The 27467-nt window shown below is 43.4% G+C and overlaps 1 protein-coding gene across 2 annotated transcripts in view; it reads right to left on the minus strand.

The window, feature by feature from the left end:
• Positions 1-27467, minus strand: part of KIAA0100 (KIAA0100 ortholog) — a 134762-nt gene that overhangs the window by 61230 nt on the left and 46065 nt on the right. For both annotated transcript variants that reach the window (XM_033921661.1, XM_033921663.1), the window contains 6 exons: positions 23140-23345; positions 21645-22734; positions 6974-7165; positions 6144-6346; positions 5943-6061; positions 5112-5329 (listed from right to left, as the gene is read on the minus strand). In XM_033921661.1, coding sequence (XP_033777552.1) covers positions 5112-5329; positions 5943-6061; positions 6144-6346; positions 6974-7165; positions 21645-22734; positions 23140-23345 — 2028 coding nt within the window. The remainder of the gene's footprint in view (positions 1-5111; positions 5330-5942; positions 6062-6143; positions 6347-6973; positions 7166-21644; positions 22735-23139; positions 23346-27467) is intronic.

Genomic DNA, 27467 nt, shown 5'->3' on the forward strand with positions numbered 1-27467 from the left:
GTCTTCCCCCCAGAGCAAAGCTGTCTGTCCCCAGCACACCTCCTCCCCAAAGCAGCCCCCTTTCCCTCTCCCTATCTCTCCATGGCCCCTTCTGTCTCCCCCAGCATACCCCTCCCCCCAAAGCAGCCCCCTTTCCCTCTCCCTGTCTCTCCTTGGCCCCTTCTGACTTCCCCCCAGAGCAAAGCTGTTTGCCCCAAGCACACCCCTCCCCCAAAGCAGCCCCCTTTCCCTGTCTCTCCATGGCCCCTTCTGTCTCCCCCCCCAGAGCAAAGCTGTTTGTCCCCAGCACACCTCCCCCCCAAAGCAGCTCCCTTTCCCTCTCTCTCCATGGCCCCTTCTGTCTCCCCACAGCACACCCCTCCCTCCAAAGCAACCCCCTTTCCCTTTCCCTCTTCCCCTGGCCCCCGGTATTGATTCCCTTCTTACCCTCCCTCCATCCCGGCGTCTTCTGTCCTGCTCTTCAAAGCAGCCTGCAATCGTGGTGGCCGTCTTTAGCGAACCTCGCAGGCCGCTCTCCAACTCGGTAGCACGTTCCCTCTGACGCGATTCTGTGCGTCAGAGGGAACGTGCTACTGAGGTTGGAGAGCGGCCTGCGAGGTTCTTTAACCCTTTCAGGACCATAAGGATCGTAGGCCAATTTTTGTGGTTTTGACGACATTTTTATGGTAAAAAGGGCTTGCAGATGTCAAAAAATTGATTTTTTTTGTGAAATATCATTATTTAAAAAAAAAAAAAAAAATCAAACTTCTGGCTTATGGACAGTGTGGCAAGTGAATCTTCTCGTCAATCTGGCAACAACGCTAATGAATGAATGTCGGAACCAGTTTGTTTACATAAAGGCAGTATCATATGGAATCCGTACATATCAAATTTAGAACTGTAGACTATCCCAATCAAAATTTATAGGATTTTAAAGTTATGGGACAAATATGTCCCTTGGTCCTGAAAGGGTTAAAGCCGGCCACGATCGCAGGCTGCTCTGAAGAGGAGGATCAATGGCGGCAGCAGTGGCAGTGGCAAGTGAGGGCGGGAGGTGTGTTCCCTGCCGAGGACGCGGGCAGGGAGAGAGCTTGCCTGCGCTTCCAAATGGTGAGTGAGGGCGGGAGAAGGGGAGTGGCCAGAATGTTCCCTGCCACCGGGTTCTAAAATGGAACACGGCCACGGATCACACACCACAGCGGCAGGGAACATGAAACCCTAAGTGTGCATGCGCGCTTAGGGTTTTATTATATAGAATGACAATTGTACAGAATATTGTTTCTTTTTATACTTTAATAAAATAAGTTCAGTATAAAATCATAACTATTCAAGACTTGTGCGAATAGGATCAGATGGCCTGCGGGAATGGGGCAGGGACTGAGCTCGTGGGGACGGGGTGTGGACAGGGACTGAGATCTTGAGGATGGGGACAAAAATTCTCACCGCATCATTCTCTAGCTCTGTACATATTAACTGTCAGAGATGGAATGTTCAAAGGGATATATTCAGGCAAGAACCTACTACGCATGCTCAGAAACCTTTGTAAAGGTCAATCTAAGCTATCTGACAAGGGCTGCTTGGCGCTGTCAGCTGTGATGTCACTCGTGTATGGCTGTTGTAGCCTGATGTCCAAAGAGAAGGAGAAATTATTTTCTTACCTGCTAATTTTCTTTCTTTTAATCCCTCCAGACTGGCACAGAAACTGATTAATTATAGCTCACCTTGACCAGCAGGTGGAGACTGAGACACAAACTTTTAGCTGTAGTATAAGTGGGCTGTGCAGTCACAAGTCTTGATGAATAGCCAAGCAGAACTAAGAAAGTAATAACTGTGAACTATAACAGCAACTTCACTCCCAGTAAGAGAATAGCAATGAACAGAGAGAAATACTGCTGGATATTGATTAGAACAAGAACCTTCAAAAACATCCCCACAGCTTGCCAGCTATGCCAGATGAACCAAACGCTGTTCTTATAATCTCCCCTAACAACCCAGACAAAAACACACAGAAAAAAATGTGCTCTTCGCGCAAAACTCTGAATAACGACGACAAGGCAGGGTCTGTGGACTATTGCAATATCCTCTACCTTCCTTGCCCCACCTACTTAATAAAACAACTACAGACCGTGCAGAACACAGCCCTCAGATTGATCTATTCTCTTGGAAAATTTGACCACATCACCAACGCCTACCTAGATTCTCACTGGCTTCCTATACAAGCCCGCATCCAATTCAAACTATATTGCCTATTATTCAAAACATTAAACAGAACGGCACCCAACCGCCTAAACAGAAACCTCTCATCCAGACAGAGGAGAACCCAGTCCCCTTTCTCCTACCCCCCTTTCAAAGGAACTAAGTGCAAAAAGATGTATGACAACCTACTAGAAACTCATGCTAATTGGACCCCTCCATCACCATCCTGCTGACAGCAACAACAGACCTCAAAGCTTTCCGAAAAGAAATCAAAACCCTACTATTCAAAAAAATTCATCCAGATGTCCTAACCCCCCATTCTTTTCCCCTCTTTCTCCCACTTAGTATCCTCTCTTCAAAATTGTATTAGGCCCCAACACCTTTAATTGTAATCCTCTTCCTGGAAATGTTCAGTTATTTTTTTGATGTAATCCGTTTAGAACTGCAAGGCACAGGCGGAATAGAAATCAGTAATGTAATGTAATGTAATGTAATGTATGGAGGGTTTACATTTTAAAGAAAGAAAATTAGCAGGTAAGAACCTAATTTCTCCTTCTTTATCGTCCCTCCAGACTGGCACAGAAACTGATGGGACATACCAAAGCAGTACCCCATCAAGAGTGGGACCCCAAAGGGACACCACAAGAACACGCTCAGTGAACACTGCGTCCTGAAGCGCCTGAATGTCCACACAGTAGTGCCACACAAAAGAATGGAGAGAAGACCAAACCACAGCTTTACAGATATCAACTGGAGGTACAAGAGAAAACTCAGCCCAAGAAGCTGCCTGACCTCAAGTGGAATGAGAAATTCCAGACCAGGCTTCCTTGGAAGGTGGTACATCAAAGCGATAGCCTCCTTGATCCATCGCGCCTTAGAAGCATCATCTCCTTTACGAGGAACCACTAAGAGGACAAAAAGAGGATCTGATTTCTGGAATTCCTGGGTCTGCTAAACATAAGAGTGAAGGACTCTACCAACATCCAACTTGCACAACTGTCTCTGCTCCCTCCCGATTACCCAAGACTGGGAGGGCCATGGATTGGTTGATATGAAAAGGTGAAACCATCTTCGGCAGAAAAGAGAGAACCGGCCACAGCACGACTCGCTCCCTAGAGAACTCCAGAAAGGGAGGCCTACACAAAAAGGTCTGCAGTTCGGAAATGTGACTTTTAGAAGTAATGGCCACCAGGAAGACCACCTTAAGAGTAAGGTCCTTCAAAGTGCAGAAGCCAAGAGGCTCAAAAGGAGGGCACACGAGCACGGAAGGAACTGGTACCAAATGCCACATTGGATGACAGAGAAATTTTGCCTTCCTCAAAAAATGAATCACATCCGGAGAAGAGGCCAAACACCGATCATGCAACAAACCATGAAATGTAGACAAAGCTTCAAGCTCAACCAAAAGGAGGACCAGATAAGGCCCCTGTCCAGACCATCCTGCAAGAACTCCAAGATGTGATGTAAAGAAGCATAAAGAGGAACCCACAGTCCACTTATACCAGCGGTCTCAAACACGCAGCCCACGGGCCGCATGCGGCTCTCCAGGTGCTATTTTGCGGCCCGCAGTCTGGACGCGATCAAAACAGCATTTCTCTTCCCCTTCCCTTCCTTTTGGAGCAGCAGCGTGTCTGGCCAGCTCAGTCAATCGTTCCGTTCAAAGCTGTGGGTTGGCAGCTCCTCACGCTATCCACTCCTGCATCGGAAGCCTCTCTGACGTCACAACATCAGAGAAGCTTCAGTCGCCACCTGCGGCTTTGAACGGAACGATCAACTGAGCCGGCCAGACACGCTGCTGCTCCACAAGGAAGAGAACGGAAGGGGAGGGGAAAGAGAAATGCTTCTGCTGCATAGGAAAGGGGGACCCTAGGGAAATGCTGCTGCTGCTGCTGCTGTACAGGGAAAGGGAGAGGGAGGGAAAGGGGAAGAGAAATGCTTCTGCTGCACAGGAAAGGGGGAAGGGAAATGCTGCTTCTGTTGCTGCTGCACCCAATTGGGGAAAGAGAGGGAAGGAAGGTGAAGGAAGACAAGGGAGAGGAGAGGCACAAGAGAAGCCAAGTTCATGGGAGGGAGGGAAGGAAAGGAAAAGAGATATCAGACCATGGAGGGGTAGGGAGAGATGCCAGGGCATGGGGGAAGGGAAGGAAAGAGATGCCAGACCATGGAAATAGGACGGAAGAAGAGAGAGATAGGAAGGGAAGGTAAGATATGGAAACGTAGATTTTGAAAAGAAAGCAGAAAAATTGAACATTAAGTTAATGCCAAAGATGGATGCAAGGCAGAAAGTGAAGACGGAGCGAAAAACAGTCAAAGGACAAGAAGGCCCTGGAAACATAGTTGAAAGCACAGAAGAATAAAGTCACCAGACAACAAAGGTAGGGAAAATGATTTTATTTTCAATATAGTGATTGAAATGTGTCAGTTTTGAGAAAGAAAAGATATTAAACTTTAAATGTGAGGGCTGCAGAAAAAATAGAGTACTTGGAGGGCCGCAGAAAAAATAGTTAATGTCTTATTAAAGAAATGACAATTTTGCATAAAGTAAAACTCTTTATAGTTTATATATCTTTCCTTTTAACTGTTAAAGGAAAGTTTTATAAAACTATAAAGAGTTTTACCTCATGCAAAATTGTCATTTCTTTAATAAGGCATTAACTATTTTTTCTGTGGCCCTCCAAGTACCTACAAATCCAAAATGTGGCCCCACAAAGGGTTTGAGTTTGAGACCACTGACTTATACTACAGCCAAAAGTTTGTGTCTCAGTCTCCACCTGCTGGTCGAGGTGAGCTATAACCCATCAGTTTCTGTGCCGGTCTGGAGGGACAATAAAGAGCACCTACACAGAGCAGGAACTCCAGTAGTTTTCTTTGGAGGACAAAATATCTACCAGAATACAAAGTGGAGTTGTAGAGAAGCTCCTAACCTCAGAACTTACCTGGACTGGCCTGTGTCAGGTCCATGCTGATAGACAGATTTAGGTTTTCAGATCGAAAGGCCTGGTATGAGTCATGATGTGGACTTGAGAATTCTGATATGAATTTTGGGGAGCACAGCACCACAGAATGGTGATCATGGGGATTACCATGGCAAAGCCATTGAAGGTCAAAAGTCATGCAGAGGTCAGGAAGGTGCAGAAAGCAGCAATCATCATACCTGCCATGGTAGACATTTAGATTTATTTTTTGACAATTTGCAGTAACATGAACATATGATATAATCAACCACAGCTAATTTCTCTCAGTATTTTCAGGGTCCAATTATTTTAGATAAATTTTCCAGCCAAGATGTTTAGAACAATTAGAAAAGAAAAAAAATCACATCACATAATTCACTGAAGCTTTTCTTCTGATCTTTATTTCTAAGAAAATGTCTTAATTAAACCCATATTGTGTCTCAAAGCATTCCAGTCTCTGCATATGCTAATGTTAAAACGTTTCTCAAAAGTCATCCTAAGCAATCATCCATGAAACGGTAGTACAGGGAGACCAAGAACATGTTTAGTTTGAGAGCTCACAATGGTCATATCATGTGAGGTAACTCCAAAATCTCTCACTGATCTTCAGCTTTAAAATAAAAATAGCTGTGATGATCCCTTTCTATTCTAGACATTCATCTCATGGTGCATGGCACCTTACTCTCAGTTGCACTGATTTTAGTGCAGGGAAGCTATGGCAGCCCTACTCTCAGTCACATTGATCTCATAGCATATGGCAACTGCAACAGACCAACTCCCAGCCATGCTCACCGCACAGAGCACAGTACTCACTTGGAGGCAGTACGGACATTGATGTCTAGGTGTCCCTTGAAGATAAATTGTCCAGGGTTCCAGTTGAACCTGAGTTTGTTCCATTCCCAATGAAGGTTCTCAGTGGTGTTATATGGGTCCTAAAAGACAGCACCATGGAACTGTAACATGGAGGGCCCTGTAGCTCTCTGCAGTTTCACATAGTAAACTAGTGCTCCTTACCTCTGTGGCCAGTTGGTGAAGGTTAGCATGGTCAATATCCATGTGCCAGCATCCATGAAAAAGGAGCCGACTCTTATCCCACCAAGGAAGAAGAGGGCTTGGATCTACTGTGGGCTTGGACAGAAGGTCAACAGACTGACCAACCAGAGTCCATGCTGGGTCCCAGCATGGACCCCACACTACAGTGTACAAGGAAATCTCTGCTGCAGAAAAGGAAAAATTATACAGAAAATTTTCAATCCCATAAAGCATGTTCCCAGGCCCAACTTCCCACTACCTAAGAGTTACTAGGTCATCCCTCCTCGCCTGCTGTAGTTCAGTTATAGACTGACAGGGGCCTGACAACAATTTTGGCAAGGCTGAAAACTCATCTCAAGCTGCAGCAAAACACGTACAGTACAATGTTAGTACTAGGGCTGTGGTAAGCCAGGATCCTCAGCATGATACACCACAGGCCATTCAATATCATCAGAGCTTTGCTCAATTGGTACTCAGTTAAGAACATGGAGTCTAATGAGCCAAAGTCACACATATTTACAATTCTTTGAAGTTGCTTCAATTCCAAACTCCAACCTACCTGCTAAGCACCAATGTGTCTTATCATTCCCCTGTAATTCCCCCACCTGATCACTGCATATAGATGCACTTTCTTGTCCAGTTTGTCTGTCTTGACTAGATTGTAAGCTCTTTTGAGCAGTGACTGTCGCTTCTACGTTTTGATGTAGAGTGCTGCATTTGTCTAGTAGCGCTATGATAAGTAGTAGTAGTAGAAGTATAATACAAGCATTACGTTTGCAAGCCCCTGGCTTTGTACTTAGGAGTTCACTTACAATGAAAGTCATGGTAAAACTTTAACGGTGGCATATTCCTTTCCACAGTGACATTTCCCCAAGGTGCCTCAAGCTCCAGAGTCTGCAGATAGCGTGCACAGGACTGTCCATGCTGCTCAGTCCCAATCAACCTCCCTGTTATCCTCCAGTCCTTGATCTCAAAGAGATAGCGAGGATAATCTCGGATACGCACTGAAAAAGGAAACAGCAGTCACACACAACACATACATTTACTCCAAGTGAAGGATATACCTGCAGTCATACACTCTCATGTGGTCCCCAACTAAAGATATAAAAGGAGATTAGATTCTTACCTTGCTAATATCTCTTTTCCAGTAGATAGGTGTGGCATTCTGGACTAAGCGGATTATCTCCCCATGGCCGCGAGCCTTTGCAGAAGGAATCATAAGAACATAAGAAATGTCATCACCGAATCAGATCCTTGGACCATCAAGTCCGGTGACCCGCACACGCGGAGGCCTAACTAGGTGCTTCCTGATGAAGACCTAGGTGTTCCCAGATGAGACCTTGTTTACCTGTATTTCTCAATGTGATTTGCAAGGAGATGTGCATCCAACTTGCCCTTGAATCCCAGAATGGAGGTCTCCATCACAACCTCCTCCGGGAGAGCGTTCCAAGTGTCCACCACTCGTTGTGTGAAACAGAACTTCCTGACATTTGTCCTGGGCCTGTCACCTTTCAACTTCAGTCCATGACCTCTCGTCCGAGTCACATTTAACAACGTGAATAACGATGCTTCTTGCTGGATTTTGTCAAATCCTTTTAGTATTTTGAATGTCTCTATCATATCCCCACGTAGTCTTCTCTTCTCAAGGGTGAACAAGCTCAGTTTTCTTAGGCATTCTTTGTAGCTCAAGTTTCCCATACCTTTTACTAACTTCGTGGCTCGCCTCTGCACCCTCTCCAGCAGGGTTATATCCTTCTTTAGATAGGGAGACCAGTGTTGGATACAATACTCCAGGTGTGGTCTGACCATTGCTCTGTAAAGCGGCATTATGATGTTAGCCGATCTACTTGTGATTCCCTTCTTTATCATGCCAACATCCTATTTGCCTTCTTTGCAGCCGCTGCGCATTGTGCCGACGGTTTCAGGGTCTGGTCTATCAGTACCCCCAGGTCCCTTTCCTGTTTGCTCTTGCCCAATGTCGCACCTAACATTTTATATTCATGCTTCTTGTTTTTCGCGCCTAGGTGCATCACTTTGCATTTTTCCACATTGAACTTCATCTGCCACTTTTCAGCCCATTTCTCTAGTTGGTTCAAATCTTTCTGGAGTTCTTCACTATCCATTTGTGATCCAACCGACCGACATAGCTTCGTGTCATCTGTGAACTTAATTATATTACTCGTTGTTTCCTCTTCCAGGTCATTTATGAATATATTGAATAAGATTGGCCCAAGGACCGAGCCCTGGGGCACACCGCTTGCCACCTTTTTCCAGTCCGAGAACTTCCCATTTATGCTTACCCTCTGCAGTCTGCTCTCCAGCCAATTGGCTATCCATCTTAGTATATCCCCTTCAATTCCATGGCTTTGTAGTTTCCTCAGGAGCCTGGCGTGTGGAACCTTGTCGAACGCCTTCTGGAAGTCCAAGTATATTATATCCACCGGGTCTCCGCTATCGATTTGTTTGTTCACCTTCTCAAAAAATTGAAGTAAATTCGTCAGACATGACTTCCCCTTCCTGAAGCCGTGTTGACTGTCTCTCATCAGGTCGTGATTTTCCAGGTGCTGCACTATGCTGTCCTTGATTAGTGCTTCAACCATCTTCCCAGGAATCGATGTAAGACTCACAGGTCTATAGTTGCCTGGATCTCCTCTCGATCCTTTTTTGTAGATTGGAATGATATTCACTATTTTCCAGTTGTCTGGTATTCGCCCAGTTATGATTGACAAATTAGCTAGGGATTGTAAGAGCTCTCCGATTTCTACTTTAAGTTCTTTTAGTACTCTCGGGTGAATTCCATCCGGTCCAGGGGACTTGTCACTTTTCAGTCTATCGATCTGATTGTATATCATGTCCAGGTCCACTTTTACTGCGGTGAGTCTATCCTTGATTTCCCCCTTGAATATTTTCCCTGGTTCGGGCATTGCTGCAGTATCCTCCTTGGTAAAGACAGACGCGAAGAATGAATTTAGCCTATCGGCAATCTTTTTGTCTTCCTTGATGCACCCTTTTCCTCCCTGATCATCGAGAGGGCCTACTACCTCCTTTGCTGATTTTTTCCCTTTTATGTATCTGAAAAAGGGCTTGAAGTTTTTAGCTTCTTGTGCTATCTTTTCCTCATAAACCTTTTTAGCGTCTCTTACCTCCTTGTGACACTTCTTCTGGTCAGCCTTGTGACTGTTCCAGGCCTCCGTTGTTCGTTCGCGTTTCCATTTTTTAAACAAGTTCCTCTTTTCCCTTACCGCATCCTTCACCCCTTTAGTTAGCCAAGCTGGTTCTCCCTTGTTTGTTTGTTTTTTCCTTCCTTTGGCTATCCGCGGAATATAGAGATTCTGTGCTTCGGTGATGGCAGTTTTTAGTAGGGATCAGTGGTCGACAGTTTTGATTTCGGCTGTCCTTTTCTTGAACCGCTTTTTAACCATGGCTCTCATGCTGTCGTAATTCCCTTTTCTAAAGTTAAATGTTGTGGTTTGAGTCTTGGTTCTTTTCCCCTTTTCGATGCCGATTTTAAAACTGATCATGTTGTAATCGCTCGTCCCTAGCGGGACCATGACTTCCACGTCTGTTGTTCTCCCAGTTATTCCATTTAGGACCAAGTCCAAGGTTGTGGTTCCTCTTGTCGGTTCTCCCACCATTTGTTCTAGGAAGCAGTCACCTATTAATTCCAGGAACTTTGTTTCCCTGCCACAGTTTGAGGTTCCCAGGTTCCAGTTTATCCCTGGAAAGTTGAAGTCTCCCATGATCGTTACGTTACCTGTTCTACATTCACAGTTGATTTCTTCTTTCATTGCTGCGTCTGCTTCCTCCGTCTGTGCCGGGGGTCAATAATAGAGGCCAATTTTTGTGTCTGCTCCGCTCTGGTTAGGGATCCTTACCAGAGGGACTCCAGTTTTTCTTTTCCGTCCATCATCCCTTCTCTGCTAGACTCTACTCCTTCTTGAACATATAGGGCAATCCCTCCCCATCTTTGTCCTGTTCTATCTCTTCTGTATAGTTTGTATCCCTGCAGTGCTGTGTCCCATTCATTTTCTTCATTCCACCAAGTTTCGGTTATTCCAATGATATCTAGTTCTTCTCGTCTTGCTAGTGCTTTCAGTTCCCCCATTTTGTTACTCAAGCTTCTGGCATTCGTGTACATACAGTTGAGCTCCTTTTCTACTGCCTTCTTGGACTTTTTAGTCTTCACAACCCTTTTTGTGTCTTCCTGCACTCTTTCCCTGTCACTTTCGATTTCAGCATGATCATCCCGTTTTTCTGTACAGTTGTTTGTTGATTCCTCTTCGGGATCACCTGATGCACGGGCCATCGACTGGCTGTCGACTGTCGGCTCTCCCCTGTTCCTTAGTTTAAAGCCTTTTCAATGGTCTTCCTCATGTTTTCTGCTAAGACTCTCGCTCCTTGTTTGGCGAGATGTAGACCGTCTTTTCTATAGTATCTGCTTCTTCCCCAGAATGTCGTCCAGTTGCCACCTACTGCCACCTACTGCCCCAAGCAAGCAAGAGCTCTTCCGAAATTAGGTGAAGTAGGGAAAGGGGGAAACTTCCCCAACTAATAACTGTTATGCCCACACAAAGTAACATAAAAACTATGAACGTTCAAACAGAGCAACAAACAAACCTGAAGAAGCATCAAAGGAGCTCAAACAGTACCCCAAAGTACACTAATTAATAGCTAACTCTTCATGACCTACAGGGCTGACTGGCCTCCAAGGGAAAGACTTGAAGAACATTCTTAATGATTAAACAGTAGGCAGGTGCAAGAAATAAATAACAGGGCTTGAGTCCAGAATGACACACCTATCTACTGGGAAAGATATTAGCAAGGAAAGAACCTAATCACCTTTTCCAATGCAATAGGTGTGTCATTCTGGACAAGTGGGTCGTACAAAAGCAGTCCCAGAAAACTAGGACGGGATGGCTGTGCTGGCACGTAGCACTGAGGACCCAAAGGCAAAATCCTCCCTTGATGCCACATCCACTCTGTAAAACTTAACGAATGTATGTAGAGTGGAATAAGTCGCCTCCCTACTAATCTTCACTAGAGAGACTGCCGTAGAATAGTTGAGCTCTGGAATGCATTGCCAGAGGTTGTGGTAAGAGCAGTTAGCGTAGCTGGTTTTAAGAACAGTTTGGACAATTTCATGGAGGAAAAGTCCAAAGTCTGTTATTGATAAAGACATAGGGAAAGCTACTGGAATATTGCTACTCTTTGGGTTTTGGCCAGGTATTAGTGACTTGGATTGGCCACCGTGAGAACAGGCTACTGGGCTTGATGGTCTGACCCAGTAAGGCTATTCTTATGTTCTGCCCATGATGAAGCTACACATCTGGTTGAATGTGCCTTCCCGGAAACAAGGGACTGTTTCACACCAAGCATGTATGTTGATGAAATGCGGAGAGTGTGTGTCGCAGTGGTTGGAGCTAAAACCTCAGTACCCTGGGTTTTGTAGATTCAAACCCCACGCTGCTCCTTGTGACCCTGGGCAAGTCACTCAGTCCCCCATATCCCCAGGTGCGTTAAATAGATTGTGAGCCCACCGGGACAGATAGGGAAAATACTTGAGTACCAGATTTTAAAACTGCTTAAATAACCTTGATAGGCGATATATAAAAGCCTAATAAAACTATGAATCCATCTGGAAATCATGGCCTTGGAAGCTGGCACACTTCACTTGTTGGAGTAGTCAACACAAAAAGATGGCCAGAGAGCATAAACTCGTTGGTGACCTCAAGATATTTAAGAAGCACTCTTCTCAGATCCAACTTCTTTAAAATCTGGTCCTATTTCTTGGAACTTGTGTACTGGAGGCTGGCAATTGAACTTCCAGACTGACGTGAAACCATCTTCAGCAGGAAGGAAGGAACAAACAAACAATGTGCAAGGGACCCCGGTGTCAGAGATTTTAAGGAAAAGGCTCCCTACAATAAAGAGCATGGAGCTCTGAGACAGGTCTTGCAGAAATCATAGCTACAAGAAACACAGTTTTGAGCATCAAATCCAACAGTGACGCTTCCTTCAGAGGCTTGAATGGAACTTGGAGATACCTTGCAGAACCACATTAAGATCCCATGAAGGGAACGGGGCCTTGACAGGTAGTCTGATGCGGAAAGAACCCTACATAAATCTGGCTATGTTTGGATGAGATGCAGAGTAGATCTGCAGTCCCGCGCCCTGAAACTAGAGAGCCCTGTAACTTGGACCCAAAGGGAAGCCACAGGGAGTTCTTTGTCAAGGTTGGCTTGGAGGAAAGTCAATACCACAGAAACTGGAGCTGAAAACTGGTGAAGTTCTACCAATAGAGTTCTCTTCTAGAATTTTGGGAATCATTTTAGATTCTTCTCTTTCTTGCCATCATTAGGTAAATCATCTGATTGAGAAATGTTTTTTAGTTTACACACATTGAAAAGTGTCTGCCCTTTATTTTACCAACACCATTTTGTAGTATTGATCCAGTCAGTTATTTTAGCTCAGCTGGACTATTGCAATTCTATTTATGTTTGTTTAAGTAAAGGGAATCAGAAAAGGTTACAATTAATACAGAATACTGCAGAATGACTAATTTTTGGAAAGTCAAAATTCTAGCATGTTACTCCACTGTTTAAGAACTTATACTGGTTCTTGTTTCGTTACAGAGTTAAGTTTAAATGTGCTTGCATCTAATATAATAAAATGGTAAGCCGCGCATGCGCACTTCCTAAGCGTGCGTCCGTTTTCTGTGAGCTGTAGCTATGATGTGCGCATGCGCGGCTCACCCCCTGCCCTCTCTGTCGCCTCCCGCCTCCAGCGGCGTGACAGTTTTCAAAGAGGCACGGGATTCTTTCAACGCGGAACCACTTGCTGTTAAAGCTCCTGGCGCTGACTCCCGACGGTGGAGGAGAGGCAAGGTAGAAGAAGATTTCCGCTGCCCGACACCCAAGTCCTTTGCCGCCCCCCCCTTCCCTTACCGCGGCCCCGACAGGTGATTTCAGCAGCGTGTCCAGCAGTCTTCACACGCTGCTTCGGGCCCTTCTACTGCCCTGATTTGCTCCGGACGTGCCAGAGTAAATAAGGCCAGTAGAAGGACCCGAAGCAGCGTGTGAAGACTGCTGGACACGCTGCTTGAATAGCCATGTGTAGTCGGACCCGCGGGAAGGGAAAGGAAGGGGGGGGCCGCCAAAGGACTCGGGCCCGCGTTTGTAGTCGCTACTGTGGGAAGGGAAAGGGGGTAGAGGAAACAATAATACTGCTGCACAGGGAACTGGTGTGGGGGGAGGGAAATGGAAGGGGGAGGGAATGTTGCTTTGGACAGACAGACAGAGGGAGGAAGGGAGACAGAAAGACACAGGGGCAGGTGCACAGGGAACTGGTGTGGGGGGAGGGAAATGGAGGGGGAGGGAATGCTGCTTTGGACACACAGACAGAGGGAGGAAGGGAGACAGAAAGACAAGAAGAAAGACACAGGGGCAGGTGCACAGGGAACTGGTGTGGGGGGAGGGAAATGGAGGGGGAGGGAATGTTGCTTTGGACAGACAGACAGAGGGAGGAAGGGAGACAGAAAGACACAGGGGCAGGTGCACAGGGAACTGGTGTGGGGGAGGGAAATGGAGGGGAAGGGAATGCTGCTTTGGACACACAGACAGAGGGAGGAAGGGAGACAGAAAGACAAGAAGAAAGACACAGGGGCAGGTGCACAGGGAACTGGTATGGGGGGAGGGAAAGGTGCTGCTGGACAGAGGGGAGGTAAAACAAAGGGAGAAGGGCTGCTGCTGCATAAGGAGAGCTGTGAAGGGGTGGTGGTGGACACATATAAGCACATAAGCATTGCCTCTGCCGAGTCAGACCATAGGTCCATCATGCCCAGCAGTCCGCTCCCGCGGCGGCCCCCCAGGTCAATGACCTGTAGTGATCTATTACTCAAGAGCATTTTGTCTTGTATAGTAACCCTCTAATTGTACCCCTGGATTCCCTTACCCCTCAGGAATTCGTCCAATCCCTTTTTGAAACCCAAAACCATACTCTGCTCAACCACCCCCTCTGGAAGCGCATTCCAGGTGTCCACCACCCTCTGGGTGAAGAAGAACTTCCTAGCATTTGTTCTAAACCTATCTCCCTTCAATTTTTTTGAGTGTCCTCTAGTTCTTGTTGCCCCCGCCAGTCTGAAGAATCTGTCTCTCTCTACCTTCACTATACCCTTCATGATCTTATAAGTTTCTATCATATCCCCTCTAAGTCTCCTCTTTTCCAGGGAAAAGAGCCCCAACTTCTCCAGCCTCTCAGCATACGAGAGGTTTTCCATGCCCTTTATCAATTTTGTCGCTCTTCTCTGGACCCTCTCGAGTATCGCCATATCTTTCTTTAGGTACGGCGACCAGTACTGGACGCAGTACTCCAGATGCGGTCGCACCATTGCCCTGTACAGCGGGAGGATAACTTCCTTGGTTCTGGTAGTGATACCTTTTTTGATAATGCCCAACATTCTGTTCGCCTTTTTTGAGGCCGCTGCGCATTGTGCTGCCGGTTTCATTGTTTTATCCACCAAAACCCCCAAGTCCTTTTCTAGGTTGCCTTTTCCCAATGTCATCCCCCCCATCATGTAGTTGTACATCAGGTTCCCTTTCCCTATGTGCATAACTTTACATTTCTCCACATTAAAACTCATCTGCCATTTATCTGCCCACTCACTCAGTTTGTCCAGATCCCTTTGGAGTTTTTTACATTCCTCTACAGATCTAACCTTACCGGAGAGTTTTGTGTCATCCGCAAATTTTATAACTTCACACTTTGTCCCTGGGGACAGGGGAGGTAAAAGGAAGGGAGAATGGACAGGGGGAGCAGGCAAGGGGTGGTGATGGACAGCCAAGGAAAAAGAAAGACAGAAAGAAAGAAAGCGGCTAAGGAGAGAGAGAGAGAAAAAGAAATAAAGAAAGACACACACACATATATTCTAGCACCCGTTAATGTAACTGGCTATAAGACTAGTTTGAAATAATGAGTTATGGAACAATTATATTAAATGTGATTGATTGATAATATAATTATAATGGGGTAAAGGATAGCATACGAGGGTAATTAATTGATTTTTGAGTTAAGAATTGATCAAATATAAAGGTTTATGAATTTTACTTTATTAGGAGTATTTAATTTTTAAATTAAATGAATTAAGATAAGGCTATTTTAAAAACAAATATATTTTTATTATTATGATAAAGATGAAATGTTTTAAACGTTGCCTGGGGTAGTGTAGGGGTTACATATCCTATGTGCGTTACAAGTGTTACCAATTGGTGGGATGGTTTGGGAGGGATGGGGATGGGTTTTTTTTAAATAATATGCTTAATGATGAATTTTGGGAATAAAGGGAATGGATATTTAATCTATTTATTATTAGAAATTAAGATAGTGCTGTGTCTAATCATTCTATAATAATTAAAAATGTATATTATTATTAGAATAGATTTTTAGTTGAATGATGGTTAAATTTTTTTCATTAAATGTAAATGGCCTCAATCATATGATCAAGAAAAAGAAAATGTTAGATTTCCTTAAAAAGCAGAACTCTGATGTATATTTCAAACCTGTCATTTAATGAATCTAGGAAGCTGGAAGGAGGATGGATTTCAAAATGTTTTTTTGCTCCAGCAAATGGGAAAAAGGCGGGGGTTGCTATATTAATAAGTAAGAAATGTTTAGCGAATTTTCAGATGGTTGCTGCTGATCCGTTGGGAAGGTGGGTGCATGTCAAAATGAGCATGGGAAATAATACCCTTGATTTGTTTAATCTATATGCTCCTAATTCGAATCAAATGGAGTTTTTTAAAAAGTATACAACAATTATTATTACCACTGGCTGCTTCCAATTTGGTAGTGGCTGGAGATTTCAATGCTGTAATGGACCTGATTGTAGATAAAAGTCCAAGTAAAATTATAAAATCATTAGTGTTAGATAATTTGGCTCAATCTTGTGATTTAATAGATATATGGCGTATTCTTCATTTTAATGATCGGGAATTTTCTTTTTGTTCACAAGTTCATAAGTCTTTTTCAAGAATTGATTATATATTTGTTTCAAATAAAATAGCTCAGAAAGTGACTAAAGCCATCATAGATCCTATCATTTTATCTGATCATGGTGGTGTTTGGATTGAATTACAATTAGATGAACAAGTTGAGGTAAAGCCGATTTGGAGATTTGATAATACTTTGATTGCAGATTTAAATTTTCTTGAAGAGTTTAAATCAAAAATGATTGAGTTTTTTAAATTTAATGATTCTGGTGATATTAATAGTGAGGTGTTATGGGATGCATTTAAAGCAACAATGAGAGGTCATATTATCTCATATTCAGCGCATGTTAGAAAACAAACTAAAAAACAATTTTATGATTTGGAAAAAGAAATTAAAATTCTAGAAAATAAGTTAATTAATAAATGGGAACAAAGTACATTACAAATTTTGTTAAAAGCTAGAGCCAAATATAATGAATTATCTTCAAAGCTTGTTAGGAATGATATGTATTATCAGCAAGCTCAGTATTATGGAAATTCAAACAAGGCTGGGAAATTATTAGCAAATTATCTTAAGGCAAAAAAAAGGAAAACAAAGATTGTTGTAATAAAAGATAACAAAGGAGAATCATATACTAAAAATGAGCATATTTTACAACAATTTTTGGCTTTCTATAAGATTATATTCTTCAGAGACTTATAGAAACAAAGAACAAGATGGTAGGCAATTTTTAAACTCAATTACTGGACCACAAATTCCTGAGCATATAAAAAAAAGTTTAGAAGAACCTATCTAAAAGAATTAGAAACAGCATTGAGGTCTCTTAGAGCTGGATCCGCTCCAGGTGGTGATGGATATACAGTAGAATTTTATAAATCATTTCAAATTAACCTTTTACCACATTTGTTAAAGTTATATCAATATCAACTGACTAAAGGTTGTATTTCAGGTACTATGGCAGATTCGTTGGCTATTGTTTTGCCGAAGCCAAACAGAGATCCTACTTTGGTTTCAAACTACAGGCCTATTTCATTAATAAATGTGGATGGGAAAATTATTGCTAAATTATTGGCTTTAAGATTGGCAAAAGCTCTCCCTTTTATTATTGATACTTATCAAACAGGATTTGTTGCAAGGAGACATTCTTCTCATAATACTAGATTGGTTTTTCATACTTAAATTTAACAAAAAATATGAATGATCCAACTTTCTTGGTCTCTCTAGATGCAGAAAAGGCATTTGATAGAGTGGAGTGGAATTTTATGTATCAAGCATTAGAATGGTTTGGGGTGGGATCTGGTTTTATTCAAATGATTCAGACGCTGTATAGCTCTCCTGGTGCAAGATTATACATTAATAATAGTTTATCAGATAGATTTGACTTGCGAAGGGGTGTTAGACAGGGTTGTCCCTTATCTCCATTGCTCTTTGATGTTGTTTTGGAGCCCCTGTTAATTGCTATTAATCAGGCAAGGGAGATACAGGGTATTCCTTATTCGAATTGGGAATATAAACTCTCTGCTTATGCGGATGATATTCTGCTTTATTTGAGAAATCCAGAAACCACCATTCCATACTTACTTGAATTGATAGAGAGATTTGGAAAGTTTTCAGGATATAAGATTAATTGGAGTAAGTCTGAAGTTCTCCTGCTTAATGTTCATTGTGTCAAGGGACTATTTGATTCTTTTTCCTTTAGCTGGAAAGATGAGGGTTTAAAGTATTTAGGTATCTTTATTAAAAACAATATTGAAGATACAGTAAAGGAGAATGAAAAACATTTATTGAAAAAAGTAACAGAAATGTGTGAAAAATGGAATCCGTTGCATTTATCATGGTGGGGGAGAGTTCAAACTATAAAAATGATGATATTGCCTGTAGTTTACTATCAAATGAGTATGATACCGGTTTTTTTTCAGGGGTCCTTCTATAAAAAATTGAATGGTATTCTTACGAAATTTGTTTGGTTGGGTAAAAGACCAAGAATTGCATTAGTATCTTTACAAAAATCAATTTCGGAGGGAGGGATAAATTTTCCAAATTTTTATAGGTATCATCAAGCCTATATTCTACGTCAGGGTATGTATTGGATCCTCCCAGAGCTCATGGAGAATGTCCCAGACTGGTTATATTTAGAATGGCGACTCCTGTTTCCTATACATCTGGTGCATTTGATTAGTATAAAAATACCTAGTAGATATAAAGAGAATAAAATATTGGTTGATACCTGGAAAACTTTATGTTATATTAGTAATTTGACACCTATTCCAATTTCTAAATCATTACATCAATCCATTTGGCTGAACTCCGAGATTAAAATTGGCGGATGTCAATTCGGCTGGAAGCAATGGGTTAGTGGAGGTATTCGTACTTTGAATGATATTATTTTAAATGGTTCGATGCTTAGTTTTTCACAATTGCAACATAAATATGGTTTAAATAAGACACAAAATTTTAGATGGTTGCAGTTGAAGCAAGCTATTCAGGAGTGGCTCCCTGAATGGAAGAATCTTAATAATCAATATAGTTTAGAATTCCTTTGCTTTCAGGCAGATTTCTTGGGTCACCAAGCCGCACAGTGGTATAATTTACTTAATGAATATCTGAATAAAAAAAAGAAAACTGGGTTGAGGGATATTTGGAGCATTGAGATCAAGCACCAAAGACTAGTTATTTATAAAATAATTCATGAATTATTTGATTCTCTAATATCCTTAACCTTAAACTCTTCAAACATTTTGGATTGTAGAACTATTCATATGCATAAGTTATCTTTTCCTTTGGTTAAAGGTTCTTGATCAACCAGCAAAATTGCTTTATCTTTCTCCTTCCTATTGACTCACTATGGAATGACTTTCCCGTTCAGATACGATCATGTATTTCTTTTCAGGTTTTCCGTAAAATTAAAAACTACGATGTTTCAACATTTTTTAAAGTGTAATTCCTAATGATCTATCTTAAAATCCACATATCTTTGTAAACATATTTTTATTGTAAACACAAGATATATCCAGATCCATTCCAAATAACAACTATTCCTTAAAAGGGAACTGACAAATTCAGGTGAAAAAAACTGTACCAAGTAGCGTAGAGTCATCCAAGATGACTATAATTTGCATCTCTTGGGCTCTGCGGATTCCGTGCTCTTTCGCACAGGTCAGTCACTGTTCCTAGGTCTAGAAAAGAAAAATGCCTGGACCACCGGGCTAGCCTGTCTTACTTCAGCCTGAGAGTGCAAAGGAGAAGCTAAGACGGATGCTCCCGCCTCTGTTACGTGTGTGGCATGGCACATGGTGCAAGGATGCTCCTGTGGCATACAATTTGCGCATTCCTAGCATGGATTAGGGGTAAAAGAGTCCAAAGAATACAGCCCAGCAAGTTTTGAGGCAAAGCAAGAAGTTTTGGAGCTGAAAACTTTTGAAAAAAAGATTGTCAAAATCCAAGATGGCCACCGTCAGGATTTTGCCACCATAATCATAAATCACTTGAAAAACAATGAAATAAAAGTTAAAAAACTGGCACATTTAGGATTATTTTGGGGGGGTGAGAGAATAAGCACAAATCACTGAAAACTAGATTCTCTGACAACCCCCCCCCCCACGCGATTCACTTCACAGGCTGTAATCTAATCTAATCTTTGGTTCATATACCGGGTCATCTCCCAGTGGAGCTCGACTTAGTTCGCATATAATTAAGACTAGAGTACATAGCAGAAAACATAGGTGAAGGAAGAACTAATTAAAAACTAAAGTACATAAGAAAAGCATAAGAAAAATAACCACAATATTATCATTTCTTTGAGGCTGTAGTTAAACCATTTACAAATTGCGAGAACAAAGTTTTCAGGTATTTATGAAATAATTGCAGCTGGCCTAAAAGCCTAATGGAGTCAGGAAGTTCATTCCAGATCTCTACAAACTTGAAAACAAAAACCCAGCAGATTTAATTCCCTTAAAGAAAGGGAAGGCTAACTTATATTTTTGTGTGTTTCTCAAATGGCAAAGTCTAGGGGTATTCCAACATAAGGGGACAAAAGGATCAAATATTCCATAGAGAAGCTTGAAGATTATGCAAGCGCATTTAAACTGGATTCTAAAGCGAACTGGGAGCCAGTGAAGCTTTATCAACACAGGGAAACATGATCATACTTTCGTTTCCCAAAAATGAGCTTAGCTGCAGTATTCTGTATTAAGTGAAGTCATTTTAGACTGCTCTGCTTAATGCTTTACTCACTGTGACCTGTGCTGGCAACGTGCTGCAACCTGTTTCAGCTCTGAATAGTAGTTGGAAAGGAAGAAGAAATCACTGTCTCATCCAGAACGTCTCCTCCAATGCTGGTCTTCGGGCTGCCAGTCAGACAAAGAGTCTGACTGAGTCCCCACCCCCATGGATTGACGGATGTGCAACAGAAGGGGGAGGTGAAAACGCAGCTGGCACCCTGTGAGACACTGCTGAGCCTCCTATGGATGCCTGACAGCCTTCACTCAAATCTCTGCCAAGCACTAGGTGAGCACCACTATCCAGGGATAGCTCCAAGCTCCAAAAATGCTTCTGCAAGCTGGCTAACAGGTACCACAAGGGATTAGCCTGTCAGCTGCAGAACACCGTCTGCTCCTTCTCCATGCAGGTAAAGCTGGACCCACAAACAGGGAAGCTCCAAGCACCGAAAAATTGAAGAAAATCCAAAAATAACTTGAATAAAAGAGCAGAAATCTCCTTTGGGCTCGCGTGAAGAAGGGAAAAATAGTGGCAGTAGAGCTCTTAGTGAAGTAAGAGGGATAGAGAAAAAAATCCTGGAGTGGATTCCTTCTACAAAGGCTCATTGCCATAGGGAGATAACCCACTTAACCAGAATGACACACCTATTACACGGAAACAGTAGTTATATACATGCTCCAGCTGGAGATGAACCCCTATAAACTGGTAGTGCTCTATACTGTTGTCCAAAAAGGAAAATGTTACACATGAATTAATTGGATTGTTTAGTTACTAGAACCCCACTTGCACCAAAAGGTCCTAACTCACTTAACAGTTCCTCTGAACAAACTTCCAGATAATTCAGGCCCCTCCGTGGCTGCCAAGGAGCCGTCCTCTAAGTGTGAGCCAATGAGCACTACCAGGTGCTAGTAAGATCAACACCCCTGTAGTACAAAATTCTCTTCTTTGGACCCAAGAGCAGAAACCCTGAAAACATTTGCATTAGGGAATCAAAAGAGAGAAGACCACATATACTATTTTACAGGAATTTAAAGTCTAAATTCCAAATGGTAAATCCCAATAATGAGCATCACAGAGGTATATGTTGCTCTAACATAGTCTGGCTGATAGAACATAGCTCAAGTTTCTAGAGGGGAAAACTTGGGCTGCAGTACACTCCTGCAGGCAAAAGTGCACAGCAAAATCCTGTAAGAAAATGCTTTCCCTATGACAGCCCTCAGCTCTCAATTATGTCACAGCACTCCCTTATACTCCCTCCCCTCAATCAAACTGAAGACTCACCAAAGAAGGTGCCCATGTTGCATTTCACCATCCGGCACCACTGGATAACAAGTTCCAATCCCTCAGCTGGAAAAGGGCTCACATCATCTATATCCTTCATTTGTTCCAGCACCCGCTCCACCCCATGAAAGGTCTCATCAGCCAATGCCACCACCTCCAGATCAGAGACTGTCCAGGTCAACAGTGCCTTCCTCATGGGAGTGTTGGCATAGAGGCGGCGTGAGCGTTGAATATAAATCTCAATGTTTTTTTTCTCCAACGAGTCATAAAGCTCTTCAATCTTGCGGGCAGGCAGCAGTTCTCCATGCTGCTTGCGCAGTGCTATAACCTTGGCATCTAGCAGCTGAAGCCGTTTAGCACTCTCTTTACTTTCATCCTTCATCAGCTCATAGTTATCACGCAACTTCACCTCAAAGATGTCATCTAGGAAGACCCAAGAGAACTGTTTGACTTTAATGAGAAGATCAGGTGGTAGGGGCCCTGGGCCCTTGCTTGGCACCCGATGGAGACCCTTTAGCCATTTCTGCACACCAATGGCTTTGTCTAAAGTCTTGGAGAAGTCATATTGATTGGGGAACTCAATGGAAACACTGTTAATGGAAAATACCCACACTCGGTTCTTCAAGGTCTTCAATGTGGGGAATGGGCTCCGGTGCAGAATCATCTCCTCCAGTTCCTCTAGCATCTGCACCTCCAGGACCCTGAAGGAAAAGATGTCATTGCCATCAAAGCTAGCGGTCAGCTCTGGAGTCTGAACCTGAAGGGAGCCACAGTGCTGGTTCAGACAGATGCTCTGAGCAGCCACACTGATGCAACTATTCTCTGAGAAGGTGACATCTAGCCTTGCTGAAGTCAGTTCCAATGTTAACAGGAGTACCTTCCTGTTTGTACTCAGTCGTGGACAGGCATGCATCTCTATAGGGCTCTCCAAATTTTCATCATTCTTGTGGTTGAGACTGGACACTGTGCTCCTCCCCCCCAAGCTTGTTAGCAGTGGGTCACTGCAATGTAATATAGCCAGCATGTGCTCGTATAGGTACATATGATTCCAGGGACTCCAGTGTACTTCCAGATGTTGACCACATTGCACCTGAACAGAGAAAGATATATCAAACTGTCACATGAACTGTGATGGTCTGAAGTCTTATCACTGCCTGCCTATCCCCAATTCCAGATCATAAAGAGCATGGAGAAAAACTTTCAGAGCAATATTTTAGAGCAATGGAGTCAATTCAGTCAAATAAGAACAATCCCTTTAAAACTCCTATGTAATGTTTTAATAGATTGTTCGGGATACTACATAGAAAGGTTTTCCAAAGTATAAAATGTAGATGAAGCAAGACAGAGAACCTACGTCTTAACCTATTTAATGCATGAATGCAGATGTGAATTCAGAGACCAGAAATCACAATTTACAACGAAGCCAAAGGTCACAACCACAAGTCACAATAAAAAAATAATCCCAGAGAGCATGAGAGGTAAAAGGACAAGGTACCTGCAATGAGTGGATACTACTGTGATAAGTCAGAGAGAGGGTAGAGACCCACAGGATTGGCTCCAGAACATCAGAAGCACTGCAACACAGCTGCATCTTCTCCGTTATAGACTTCACTAATGTGAGTACCATGCCTTGCAAGTCAACCAGAGTGCTCTCAGCACTGCCAGAAACACTCAATGCATCTATTCTCATCTCGGATGCACCTAGAGATATACAGAAAGGGAGTTAGAGATGTATTCTTTTTACAACTGAAAATGAGGTCCTGTCACATCAGTGCTGCTGCAGTTCACTTCTGAAATGGCCTCTTATTTACTCATAAATGTATCCACTATCTCATCCCACCTACCTAACAGCTACCATTTTCTGATCCTTTACTCCTCCAAAGTTACTTACAAGCACTCACTCTCTCTGGACATATCTCTGACAGCCACAATTCCTGCACTGTTCTCCAAGCACCAGATAAACTCTGTTTTCTGTACCTTCACTTTTGTTTGTTACTTTTGCTAATTCAATATATATATTTAACTCCTTTTTTAAGATATCATGGATAAGAATACCAAATACATGCTGTAATGAACAAGTAAAATAAGTAAGTGCTGGTATGGAAGCTTGCCAGGTTGAAAATGTGACAGCGAAAGCTAGAAGGATGCTAGGTTGCATAGGGAGAGGTATGGCTAGTAGGAAAAAAAGAGGTATTGATGCCCCTGTATAAGACTTTGGTGAGACCTCATTTAGAATATTGTATACAATTCTGGAGGCTGCACCTTCAAAATGATATAAAAAGGATGGAGTCGGTCCAGAGGAAGGCTACTAAAATGATATGTGGTCTTCATCATAAGGTGTATGGGGACAAACTTAAAGATCTCAATCTGTATACTTTGGAGGAAAGGCGGGAGAGGGGAGATATGATAGAGATGTCTAAATACCTACGTAATGTAAATGCGCATGAGTCGAGTCTCTTTCATTTGAAAGGAAACTCTGCAATGAGAGGGCATAGGATGAAGTTAAGAAGTGATAGGCTCCGGAGTAATCTAAGGAAACACTTTTTTACAGAAAGGGTGGTAGATGCATGGAATAGTCTCCCAGAAGAGGTGGGACTGTGTATGAATTCAAAATGGCCCGGGATAGGCACGTGGGATCTCTCGGAGAGAGAAAGAGATAATGGTTACTGGGGATGGACAGACTAGATGGACCATTTGGCCTTTATCTGCCATCATGTTTCTATGATCTATTTCCTTTCTAGATTTTAAATTACCGCTCCCATCAGTCAATACTAAAATTCACAATATGTATAGATCTCAAGCAGTTATCGCTATACTTAGCCTTGCAACATGCAAGAGAAATTAGGTTTTTACCTGCAAATTTTCTTTCTTTTAGTTCCTCCAGACCGGCACACTCCACTGCCAGCAGGTAGAGACTGAGAACACATTGACTTTTAGCAGTAGTACAAATGGGCTGTGCAGTCCCATCTACAATCAGTCTGACGAATAGTCAAGCAGAAACTAATTAAGACTAAAGAATCATGAACTATAAACACACCAACTCCACTCTCATTTAGAGAAGACAAAGTAGTTGTCCGGATTGGCAGGGAAACATTGTTAGATACTGATTAGAACAAGAACCTTCAAAGTGTCCCCGCAGTTTGCCATCTAAACCAGGTGAACCAAATGCCACTGTTCTTACTATACTCTTCCCCCCCCCCCAAAAAAAAAAAAAAAAAAAGAACCAAGACAAAAAGATACTGCAGAAAAAAACCGTACTCTTCACGAAAAACACCAAATAAAGCGATAGGGCGGGGTCTGTTCTGGTCTGGAGGGACTAAAAGAAAATTAGCAGGTAAGAACCTAATTTCTGCTTCTGTATCGTCCCTCCAGATCGGCACAGAAAGAATAGAATGTATCAAAGCAGTATCCCCGAAGGGCCGCCACAAGAACATGCTCACTGAACACCATGTCCCGATGCGCCTGAACGTTCACACAGTAGTGGTGAACAAAGGAATGGAGAGAAGACCAAACTGCAACATTACAGATATCCACCAGAAGCACAAGAGAACACTCAGCCCAAGAGGCCACCTGACTCCAAGTGGAATGAGCTTTGAGAAAATCCAGAGCAGGTTTCTTTTGAAGAAGGTACACCGAAGCGATAGCCTCCTTAATCCAGTGTGCAATCATAGTCTTGGAAGCACAGTCCCTTTTATGAGGACCCACTAAAAGAATAAAAAGATTAACCAACTAACCGAACTCCTCGGTTTGCTGAATATAAGTGCGAAGAGCCCTACAGACATCCAATTTGCACAAATGCCTCTGTTCCAAAGAGCCCTCCCATCTACTCAAGACCGGAAGGTCAGCAGACTGGTTGACATGAAAGGGTGTAACCACCTTCGGAAGAAAGGAGGGAACCAGCTACAGCATGACCCACTCCCTGGAGAACTCCAGGAAGGAAGGCCAACATGAAAAGCCCTGAGGTTTGGAAACATGTCTCGTGGAAGTAATGGCCACCAGGAACACCACCTTAAGAGCAAGATCTTTCAATGTGCAGGAGCCAAGAGGTTCAAAATGAGGATGAATGAGCATGGAAAGAAACAGACTGAGATCCCAAGCTGGAACCGACAAACTGAAGGCCGAAGAAATTTTACTACTCTCAACAAACAAATCACATCTGGAGGGCAAATGCTGACCATGCAACGGACCGCGAAGAGAAGATAAAGCCGCAGTACGAACCCTGAGGGAGGACCAGGCAAGGCACCGCTCCACGTCATCCTGCAAGAACTCCAAGATGTGAGGCAAAGACGTGTGAAGGGAAAACTAAGCCACGAGCGGACCACTACTCCTCAAAAAGATGCCAAATGTGCACATAAGCCTGAGAGGTGGAAAGTCTTTGAGAACCCAAGAGGGTGGAGATCACTACATCCGAATGTCCTTTCTTACTTAAGCATGCCATTTCAAGAGTCAAGCCGAACATGGGAATGGGAACCCAAGTCAGAAGGTTGGGCGAGAGGGGCAGAGGAAGAGTATCAGATTCACCTACCATAGGCACCTAGGCCAGTCCGGAGCCACCAGGAACATGCAGCCTGCATGCCAGGTAATGTGCAGAAGAACTCTGGCCAACAGTGGCCATGGAGGAAAGACATACAGCAGGCCGAACGTCGACCAAGCCTGCACCAGAGCATCCAGCCTCTCGGCCTAATAATCCCTGCGCTGACTGAAGAACCTCGGCACTTTAGTATTGACACTTGTGGCCATGAGGTCCATGACCAGCTGGCTCCATAACTGAACAATCAACTTGAAGGCTTCCAGCCCAAGACATCACTCGCCAGGATCCAGTACACGACAACTGAGAAAATCCGCCTGCCCATTGTCAACTCCCGCTATGTGCGAAGCCGAGATGTCCAAAAGGTAAGCTTCTGTCCATTCCATGAGAAGAATTGCCTCGTGCACTACCATATGGTTCTTGGTTCCCCCATGATAACTGACAAAAATCACCATGGCATTGTCTGAGAAAACCCAAACCGACTTGCCCTCCAGCAACTGGAAAGCTACCAATGCCAACCGAATGGCTCTGGTCTCCAGAATATTGATCAACCAAGAAGCTTCCACCGGCGACCAGCTGCCCTGAGCTGAGCGACCGAGACATTTAGTTCCCCAACCGAGAAGCACTGTACACTGGGGCTGATATAGACTCACTCCCTGAACCAGATTGGAAGACTGTAGCCACCAGCCCAGGCTGCAATGAACTAACCCCCAAAGAGAGACCGGAGAGTCCAGATCGTGAATTTGTGGAGACCATTACCAAAGAAGAACATACTGAAGGGGGCACATGCAAGACCAAGACCACCTGATCACTTCCAGGGAGGCCACCATCGCCCCCAAGACCAGCAGAAAATCCTGCACCCAAAGACAATGACAATTCATCAGGGAGCAAATCTGTAACTGCAATTTCAACACCCAGGCCTCAGGAAGGAAGACTCTCCCCAAGCTGGTGTCGAAGAGAACTCTGCAATACTCCAAGCGCTGAGAAGGAGTCAACTGGCTTTTGGAAAGGTTGACCACCCAGCTCAGCAACTGCAGAAACTCCACAACCCGAGTCGTGACCCGGGAGCTCTCTTGAAAAGACTTTGCTTGAATCAACCAGCAGTCCAGAAAGGGATGAACCAGAATGCCCTCCTTGTGCAAAGCCGCCGTCACCACCACCATAATCTTGGTAAAAATCTGCAAGAGTCGTGGCCAGACCAAAAAGAAATCGGACAAAACTGATAGTTCTTTCCCCAAATTGCAAAACGAAGGAATCGCTGATGGGAGGCCCAAATCAGAACATGCAGGTAGGCC

Source organism: Geotrypetes seraphini, chromosome 15 (assembly GCF_902459505.1).
Source record: "Geotrypetes seraphini chromosome 15, aGeoSer1.1, whole genome shotgun sequence".
NCBI lineage: Eukaryota > Metazoa > Chordata > Amphibia > Gymnophiona > Dermophiidae > Geotrypetes > Geotrypetes seraphini.